The 10289-nt window shown below is 38.4% G+C and overlaps 1 protein-coding gene across 4 annotated transcripts; it reads right to left on the reverse strand.

The window, feature by feature from the left end:
• Positions 1 to 650: 650 nt before the first annotated feature.
• Positions 651 to 10210, reverse strand: LOC135605464 (protein STICHEL-like 2). 4 transcript variants are annotated; one of them, XM_065095589.1, is made up of 7 exons: positions 9279 to 10210; positions 7002 to 8601; positions 6656 to 6869; positions 4743 to 4949; positions 4344 to 4559; positions 2852 to 3593; positions 651 to 1126 (listed from the first exon to the last, which is right to left on the reverse strand). In XM_065095589.1, exons 2-7 carry the CDS (start codon positions 8526 to 8528, stop codon positions 1054 to 1056), a joined length of 2979 nt encoding a protein of 992 aa, XP_064951661.1. In that variant the 5' UTR covers positions 8529 to 8601; positions 9279 to 10210; the 3' UTR covers positions 651 to 1053. The 4 variants fall into 4 exon arrangements, with proteins under 4 accessions (XP_064951661.1, XP_064951660.1, XP_064951663.1 ...); XM_065095588.1 differs by having other exon boundaries at positions 9157 to 10210; XM_065095591.1 differs by having other exon boundaries at positions 4758 to 4949; positions 9157 to 10209.
• Positions 10211 to 10289: the final 79 nt, after the last annotated feature.

Below are 10289 nucleotides of genomic sequence, written 5' to 3' on the forward strand. Positions count from 1 at the left end.
TCATCGCATCGCCTTCATATCCCCCTCCGGTTCGCAGCCCGTCTAATCGCTATTGGTTGCTCTGAGTGGTTCCCACAGGACCCCACAAATCGACCCAATAACGAAAGTCCCTTCTATGCTTGTATCTCGGCCAAAGACACACGAGTCTCGCCCTCGGCTTTTATCGTCTTGGGACGACCTGATTCAGTTTAGTGTAAAGAACGGTCCAAATGAACCGTAAATTGTTCGATTTCAAGACCGAACCGAATCGATCGTTCCGGTTCAACTTTGTTATCTTGGTCACACAGATGTTGAAGGAGCAATCTACACATCTTTCTACCATAAGGGAGAGACTGTTTAAATAAATTAGATTCATATTTTTAGTAATTATTTTTCAGAATATAATTTCAAAATTACAAAATATAAAAAAAATCATCCGGTAAAATATTTTTTAGCCATTCCACTCAACAAGAATACAATGATTAGAGCTTAAGAACTGCAAATTATACACATTGATTTCCCAGATAAGTTTTCCTGACCTTTAAACAACAGTTTGTAATCGTGTCTTACTAGCAGAAGGCACTAAGACATTTGACTGGTCACAGAGATCCAATGAGCAAACAGAAACTTCAATGATGGATGCACCTTTCATCTCTGTACAAAGAGATCAATTTAGATAAGATGCTGTTCATTTATCTCAGATCAATTATATTACACAGCTTATGATGCCTCCAGAACATTGAGACAAAATGGGCCATCAAAGAAATCACATTTATCATAATATAATTTCTGCTAACTAGAAGCTAATGCCAGATAAAATTAGACTTTCTCGGTTTTCGCTTGTAGTGCTGCTGCTTATTGTGAATGTAGGTAGACAGCAGAACAAGGGGAAGTAGATAATCACTGTAGAATTTGGAAGACAAAAATGATCCACATCTGGCTGATGACCATTCAATGTTCTTGGGATAGATTCTGCAACTATTGTACGAAGCAGAATATCTCATCGAAGGCATCGTATGATCCCAATGCTCTTTTATTTCACTGGATGTAGGTTAAGAAGCATCAAGCACCTCTCTAGTCAAGGACTTGGGGCTTGGGCATCCTCCAACAGAACAGTTTTGATCTAAGCCTTGATTCTTTGCAAGGTCTGAAAGAAAAAAGATTGCAATGTCAAAAGAATACTACTATTAGGAACTTAAAAGTTCAACAAAAAGATGCACATGAATTATCAGTTTACAAGTATCATGTCCTAGCCACTGGATTTGGAGCCACTTCTGTTTTAGTCATGATCTAATCTTATGCCAGCACTTGTATACAGTCTCCTAATTGGATGCACCCTAATACTTCCCAAGAGTTATTGAAGATATGTGTTTGCAGTTATTAAAAATCTTGAACCCACATTTAAAAAGTTTCACTGGTTTATGAGAGTTCGTAACTGGCATCTTTTAGATGGACCTCCTTATATGATTATAAATAGAGAGAAACCTTATGGAACTTTGTCCAGATAAATATGATGGTCCGTTACAGTACTAGTCAGGAACGTCAACATATTCCAGTGAGTGCTAAAATTCATGAAATTACCAAGTGATCTCATGGAACTTAATTTGTGAATATTCTGCTAGTGATCAAACTTGTAGCTGAAATAGCAAATTGTGCTTGTGCAGTTTCTGTTGTAGCTAAATATGTAACCTGTTTGTAGTAGACAGTGGTTTGAAGGCATCAACTGTCTTAAGATTTACCCCAGGAAGCAAGACTGGCCACTGGAAACAACTTAAATCAAAATTATTTATTCTTCATAATCTCATTCATAATCTTTTCAATCTGTAGCAGACTTTGGTATTAAAAATCATCTGCCACTTCATGAACCATGTCTATTGCAATTGGGAGGATCAATACTATGACTACACAAAACCTATTCATTAGTTTTCAATAGTTATTAATGAGTCATACTACCAATTCAACCATTACAACCTTTAAAATATTCCTATTTCCAATTCCCCTACATCCATAAATATTTATTAGAGGTAGTCTTCCACCTATGTCCACCACCAACATTTCTATAGGTTATATTTATAAGTTATGTATTCATTCTATTCTATCCTGAAACCACATCTTATCAACAAGCAAACATTGCCATCTCAACTTATCATGTCCAAACACCAACAGATTACTGTATAAACTAAATAGATAACAATCAACTATGACATGAATTACAACAGTCAAAGAACATAATTAACTTGTATACTTTGTTATATCATTTTACAAGCCAGAGGAGTAAAATTGTATGATGGTAAAAAAATACTAGGTACGGTGCCTAGAACCAGATATAACTTCAAGCACCATGTTTATATTTCCTTCACAAGAACTTCTTGGGTTTATATGTATGACTGATTCATTTATGAAATTGAACAAAAAGATTTAATCAGCAAAGTCATGGTCAAGAAGTGCATGAGGAAATGACAAAAAAATGCTAGGTTGTTTGTAAATTGTAATTAATATAATAGCATAAATTATTGGGTAAAAGCCAACAACAATTACTTTTTTAGGTAGATCTGTACATACTCAGATAAAGGTGCTGCTAGAGAAAACCATACCTGGAAGAGACTTCATTTTTGTTGATTGGTAATGCAATGAAATGTTAAATTGTAGTTCAAGATTAAACAGGTTGAGTTACATAGCAAAGTGAAAATAAATCAATTTGAAGGGTGAAAAGGTGCAGTAATAAATACCCATTAAGCACGAATACATATGGATTGATGAAGAATGGTTGAGATGTAATAGATTTAGCACCATAAATTTATTAATATCTCAAATTCAAATAAGAAATAGAATCAGATTGGAATACCACAAAATATATCATATTCACACTTACATGGTCTCTTCTCTGGAACTGCAGGTGAACTGGGAAGCTGAGCTGGAATTTAGAATATAAGGGTCATACATGCAAAAATATGACTCAGATGCTTCCTTGTCAGGAATAGATAGTTCTGATTTGTTCTGCTGCTGTATTCTCAGGCAGATCGCATGAGCAGTATTAGACGAAAATAATTTCCTTTGAAACTTTAGTTTCTTTGGGAAACAGTTAGGTTGAATTTCAGGTTCTGGCACACTACTAAATTCACTCGCTTCACCTAGTTTTCCTGAAGAGTATGTTTCAACCTTTCTTTCATTTTGCAAGTTAATTTGTCCATCGGTTGCTACTGATTCAGCACCTTGAACATTATCCTCTGTTTTCCTAACAGTTGTTGCTTTTATGTCATGATTTTTTGGAAGTGGTTTATCACCAAATTGTGCAATGAAAGGTGATAATTTCTGAGCATGATGAGATGAATAAATCTTGAAAGAGCTTTCTATCCTTGCAGATGTCTCAGTCTCACAATCATCACTCATTGTTGAAAGTGATATTTCTTGCTTTCTACCAGAACAGCTCAACAAACTAAATGGTGACTTCTTTGGTTTGGCAACTTTTCTTACTGGTTTTGGGACAAATTTAATTCTGATCTCTACATTGCAGCCCAGCACGTGTTGAAGTGCACATGCAATTAGTTCCTGTGACTTTGCTGCCCTGGATACATGGTCAGGACGATAAAATTCCACTTCTGCCACTGCAACACCTGAAATTTTTACCTTCATGTGTTACACAATTCTCATCGACAGAAAAAATATAAGATGAATATCTGGCAAGGTAAAGAGTAAAATATTATATAAAAGGAAGAATTCCGTTTTGCTTAGAGCAATTTAGGACTAGAGAGATTAAACAGCACAAGGAAAGATTAAATTCCCAATCAAATGTCAAAAGACATCCATGCTTCCTCTCTCTTTGTTTTGCAATGCTGAATTCTAAACTTTATGCACGTAACTGAATCTATGTAGGTCACAGCTAACAAGAAATAAGCCACTGACAGTTGTACAGAAGCACAGAATTGGCTCTAACGTGTATATGTCAATGTTGAATGTTCAGACAAGAATCTGAAATGATGTACATCCTAGTTCCAGTTTGGCAAGGGGATCAAATGAAGATATAGGGTCACAAGGAAAAATAATAATTAAAATTAAGTAATATTATGTTTACGTTGTATTATTGTGAAAATATGATCTGCTGGACATTAAGTTCTTAAGACTTGGAATAGTAAAGAGGTCCAATTCTTGTGTTGTTATGTAATTTGGTATTGGAATGTCATAAGAAAAGAGTCTGACAGGAGTCCAACTTGTGGAGTGCCGATAGGGCCAATGCAACAGGAAGGATGAATTTTAATCCCAAGAATGCCAAAGTGGTGTCTATTCCTGAATGGACCAGTCAAGTGTGTAAACCATGACTAATATACTTTAAGATGCAAACTATGCGGAAGATATTCCTACTATACCTTCATGAGTATAAACAGCTGATAAGCAACCCTCTTGTTGCAGAAAGCTTCTGAAAGAATTTGATTGACATCGTTGTGTGACTTTTCGCCAGATGCTTTCCAATTTTTTTCTGTTGCAGTTTCTATCCGAACAACCTGGCTTGTTCTCACTGCAAGTATAACAAACAGAGCTCCTGATACCTTCCCATGCCTTGGTTGTGCTTAATATACCATCATCTGTATTCCAAAGATAAATTTCTTTCAAAGTAAATCACTTTTTACAACTACCATTCATTATTTGTTAGAATTTAAGACACTTTTATTGTCAGTTTTTAGCTTAATTTCATTTAGAACTAAGCACAATATAGAAATTAAGAAGCAAAACATTTTGATTCTGTTAATAAAATAAACTTGCAGTACCTCTTACGTAATTACCTCTCAAGTAGGTCATTTCTGTACATGCATGAGAGCTGTTGATTTCTGTTAAAGGAGAAGATTCTACTGCACTTAACTGTAAAAGAGCAACAGTGAGCCATGTTGCCTGATTCTTTGATGACCTCAATTGTTTTTCAGTTTCAGAAAGAACTTTCAAGGCATGCCTCAGTTTCTGCATGCCAATGTCAGCCGCTGCGAGGAGGAAATCAGAAAAAGAACTAGCATCAGGACCTAACTGAAGAAAAAAACATAGAACAATGAATGCAGTAACAATTCAAGGAAGAGGTAAGTAGCATATCTGTTTCTTGAAGTGAATTCACTCTTCAGAGTTTTCAACTGAGGTTAGAATAAGCATTTCATTGCCAATATATCACGTAGAAACATCAGAATCAATCATAACAGTTAAGTGTTACGTTATGGCAATTTCACGCAGAGGAGTTTTATGACAGAATTTACAAAGTGATATATCTTATGCTTTAATTTTTTTGCAACTATCATCAACAACTCGATAGGATAGATGAAACAATTACACATTGCCAAACAATTTAGGATAACTGCCTGATAATTTGATTAAAAATTGTCCTGATAGAAAACGGCTATCAACCATGAGACTCGAGCAGTTCTCATGTTTACGTTATCATTACGAGGATATAACAGGTAGTACAGCTTTCAGTAATATGATAGAAAAGCCTGATTTCCATATAATAAATGGAAACAGTGACAGGCAAGGCAAATTTACCTGGTAACAAACAGCATAGGAATGGGGCTCCAACCAGAAAAAAAGGAAATGAAGTGGACATTATAGTCAATTGTAAAGGAATTTTCATGCTCCTATGGCCCACTAGACCCTGAAATTCACTGGTGTATCTCTGTGACCTCACCAATTTTCAAAGAGAGAACCTACAAAAAGCTGGATATCACAGCATGTGACTAAGCATGATCTCAAACAGAGCATGATTTACCAATTGATCAAGCCACTCAATTATGTGTTTGAAGTATCTAATACAATTAGATACCGAGTTCACATTCTTAACATTCTAATACACTTTTTTGCAGCCTATGCCAACAATTTAAAGTGACTTTCCAACTAAATCAGTACAAACAAACCAGTAGCAATTACACAGCTTTATATTTTGAGAAGGTCTCCAACAAAGGGAATTCTTAAACATAGCATATAAAATTTATCTTGATATATGTAGCTTTAAAGTGTTGATATGTGACCTGACTGAAAATCTGAGAATATACACATATAAGCATGTGTTGTAGGAGAATTGGCTCATTTGCTTATTTGTCAATTGCAAAATGATTGCTTCCTGTATCGAAGCTCCTAATTTGGCCTGCTAGATTCTTTTGAAGGAATTTTTGGAAGGTTGTCCTATAATTGAATTAGCTTAAGAGAGACCATAAGGTAGACTTTCCTTTTGTCTAATATCCTTTGAGGTCCTTGGACAAGTCCCTCTCTGGTATAATTTTGCTTCAATTATTAACTTGGACCAATTAAGACGAAAAGTTTTTCCAAGACTTCTACAGTATTAATTGTGAGTTATAATCTATGACCACTCACATATTGAGGACAAAATTGTTATAGCTGATATCTAATTTGCTTTTTCTTTCAATTTGCATTATGAAATATTTGGGGACGAATAAACATGAAGTTATTGAGAACCTTATGTGACATTCAAGTAAGAGTTTGCCCCATAATACACAAATTAATGCAATTACCTTGTTATAATAAGATCTACACCATTCAATACATATAATATGGTAATAAAGAACAAAAGCTCATAATTACATCAAACAATTTGAGATTTTTTATTCCAGGTGAAAATCATCGGTATTGTGTTAGTTATGATGATTTGAGTAGTACATTAGTAGGGCAAATGGCATATGTAACGTACCAGCATGCCTCTGTATGAAACTTCTACCTAGTTCAGAAAATCCTGATCTTCCAGCAAGGATGTCCATTATGACATTAGCAAGCTGTGATACTAACTGCAAAGGATCAACCCTCGATACCATAAGCTCTCTAGCTCTTCTAACTGTGTTAGCAGTGTCAGACGACAGTGCCAAATCCAGCAAATTGAGCAACTCATCATCAGAAACAACTCCTATCTGCAGAGAAGCAATCAAATAGAATACAATGCAAGATTTATTACAAGGACTTTAGAAGAGAATACATCCAAATGCCAATTTCAAACAGAGAAGCCCAAAAAATAATTATCATGACAAGAACTGAATACGCACAAGCTCATTTGCAAGAGATACTGTGATTCTCTTTCCAAGCAATGCAAGCTGATCAAGCATCGTTTCTGCATCTCGAAGAGAACCATTAGATTTTGTAGCAATGAAATCTAGAGCATCCATGTCAAACTCCAATTCCTCTTCTATGCTTATCTTTTGCAACCTGTTGATAATATCAACTTCCTTTATTTTTGGGAAGTGGTACCTTTGGCACCTTGATACATAACTGTGAGGCAATGTGTCCAGATCAGAGGTAATCATAACATATACAGCACGTCCAGGTAATTCATCAAGGCTTTTAAAAATGGTTGCCCATGCCTCCTCTCTCAAGGATTGACACTCTTCTATTATGAAGACCTCAAAACGAGCCGAACATGGAACCACTGAAGCATTCTTCTGAAGAGCTTTAAACCTTTCTTTATGGTTTATCTTAGCAGCATCAAGCTCTTTGATATTTCTGCTCCTTCCAGAGAATAATAACACACATTCCCGGCAGAACCCACATGGCCTATGTTCCACATCGGATAGGCAATTCAAAGCAGCTGCAAAAACCCTTGCGGTTGATGTCTTACCATTGCCATGAGGTCCATGAAATAAATACAATGGAGATATCTTTCCTTTTGTTATAGCATGCAAAAGGGACTGAGAAACTACATTCAGGCCAACCAACTCATTGAAGGATTTTGGCCTAAATTTCTGGCTTAAGCTTCTCGGACTCTGTGGATACCGTGCAGAATTTATACAAGCCGTCTCTGACTGTTCAGCAGATAGCAAAGGTTTTTCCTGTTCTTCATCATCAGAATAAATATTTCGGCCCCTGTACTTTGGTGTTCCTGACCAACAATAACTGATTCCACAACCACTGAAATTTGAACCAACAACGTCATTGGATTTGGATTGTGAATCCAGAGTTGCAAAGCCCATGGTCGGTCGTCTTGAACCGGTAGTATGAGCTTCACTGACCGACTTACATGGACTTCCTGCATGGCTCACCGCAGAAGCTGGTTTCCTCGAATTTCTATAAAAAGGCTTCTTTCCTGTTGCAGTGACCCTGTCAGCCAAGTCAAATTCAGGCGCTTTATAAGAATCTACTTCCACTTCAACATGCCTTGTGGAATGCCGAACTCTTGCCGAAGCCAATGACTTACGCGGACGATCTCGATGCGATTTATGAGCTAGTTTGGTTCTTGTCGGTTTAGATCCTCGAACTTTCACCGCACAACTCTTCTCAGGGAAGGTGCTCTTTGGATTAGGTATTCTAGAACTAAAATTTGAGCCTGAATTGCTTAGGACATCCTCAATTTCTTCTTTCAGATGATACTTTCCTGACTGGAGAACATGGTGTTTATTCGAATCGTTCATCTCAAAAGGAACATTCAAAGAATTGGCCCCAATGTTCATATGCTCTATAACTGCAGTAAATTTGCTCATCGAGTTGGTCGATGGATCCCTCAGTGATCTGACTCTCTTTAGTGCCACTAGAGTTTTTGAAAGAGGAATGTCCACGGAATGCCGTGGAGCCTCAGTCATACTGTCGACCCCGTCAATCTAACCAATTAACTCGAGGGAATAAAAAGAAGATATTACTCTTCCGGTTCCATTCCTGCACGACAAGGATTCAGAAACCACATCAACTTAGCAAGAGAGATTAAGTTCATCCTCCCAAAAACTCCAAAGAAGGCATCAATGTAGACCAAATCAAACAAGATGACGAAGTAAAAGTACCTACCAACTGCCGCATTCCAACAGGCAACACTATAAACAGCAAACAACAACACATAAGGCTAAAGAAGATCTTAAGATCTCCAATGACAAGTATCATAAACTGTATGAACATATTGACTGGTTTACTGAGATGCAAGTCAAGCAACTTTAACATGTTAGGGGAAAAAAATGACTGCAGTGACACTTAACTTTCCTAGATCGATAACAAAGATCAGAAGCTATTCACACAGCTAATGCTGATAGATCACCATTCCAACACATGCAACATAAAATGGCAAATAAAGCAGACAAACAAGTCAACAAACCTCATCAAACATCACGAAACCAAGGGAAGAAAAAGAAACCCACATCTTTTACTGTAACACGTTCAAAAGCTTCAAAAAACAGGGAAAGGGTAGAAGCACAATATAGGACTGTACTCTCAGTCTCTCACCGTTTCCTTTCTCCTGAAAGCGCAACGGCTCGGAAGCAGACGACAAAATCCCCCAAAAGCCCTCCATTTTCCACGGTACTGAAACAAAGCTAGCCCATCACCAACCGAGCAAAAGAACTCACCTAGGAGTCCTCCGGGGAAGGAGAAGGCAGCCCATTGCTTTCTCAAGAAACAGCGGTCTGACACCTGAGCCCTGTCTGATCATGGCAGCAGAAACAACCAAACCAGGCAGAAACAGGCGTGGCAGAGCGATGATGGGGGTGGCAGACAGGTAAATAGGCTCGGTGTCGAGGGGCGAAAGCTGGCGATGCGGTCTTCGCCGTGAGGGGAAGCGTGTGCGGGTGGGTTTCCCAGAGATTCTTCTGCGTCCGCTGGCCGTGGCTCGCCTCGGGAATGGCGAACCCGCGGTGGCGCTGCCGTAAATAGTGGCAGAGGACAGGGGCAAAGCATCGCCACCCGCGCCCGCAACCCCGCCGTTAAGCATGAAGAAGACGACGGAACGGGGTGGATCGACAAATCCTAATCGTCCATTAGAAGAGGATCGCCGACCGCGAGGATCTCGACCGTTCCCTTGCTTGGCTGCCTTGGATTCTTCATGGCGGCATTTATTAGGGCGGTCTCCTGGGAACAGTCGCGCCGCTGTCTTCTACTCCATGTCCATAGCTCCCACCCCCTGACACGTTAGCTCGAGTCGCGCATCCCTCCCGAGTCTCATCCATGTGCAGTGGCTTCCGCTTCAGCTTTGGATACCAAATAGCTTCTTGTTGTTATATGGGAGGAGGCCAAGATTGAATTCACCAACTCGGTTTGTCACTGCATGCAAGAACAGCAGGCTGTAGAGTTGGCAAAGTGATGTCTCAGAGAGAGAGAGAGAGAGAGATTCAATTAACATGCGAAGTGGGGTGGAAGAAAGTGGCCGGCTTGTGCCTGTGTCAGATGTTGAAGTTTATCTACATATCAATAACTTGCCAGGATGTGAGACATTTGTCCCAACATAGCAGTTCAATTGCATGAAGGCTGTTTTATGACAATTAGAGAGAGAGAGAGAGAGAGAGAGAGAGAGAGAGAGAGAGAGAGCATTTCTCATCCAAAAAGTTCATAGGAACATGTTCTGAGAAACCTAAGCAAATAAA

The sequence above is a fragment of the Musa acuminata genome, chromosome BXJ2-2, assembly GCF_036884655.1.
Source record: "Musa acuminata AAA Group cultivar baxijiao chromosome BXJ2-2, Cavendish_Baxijiao_AAA, whole genome shotgun sequence".
NCBI lineage: Eukaryota > Viridiplantae > Streptophyta > Magnoliopsida > Zingiberales > Musaceae > Musa > Musa acuminata.

Bases quoted from the DNA above. Each gene is read 5' to 3' on its own strand.
- LOC135605464 (XM_065095589.1), bottom strand. From the start codon at position 8,528: ATGACTGAGGCTCCACGGCATTCCGTGGACATTCCTCTTTCAAAAACT. The intron at 6,870-7,001 runs GTGCGTATTCAG...GCTTCTCTGCAG, and splicing joins TATCTCTTGCAAATGAGCTT to ATAGGAGTTGTTTCTGATGA. The intron at 1,127-2,851 runs GTAAGTGTGAAT...TTTTTCTTTCAG, and splicing joins AGTTCCAGAGAAGAGACCAT to ACCTTGCAAAGAATCAAGGC.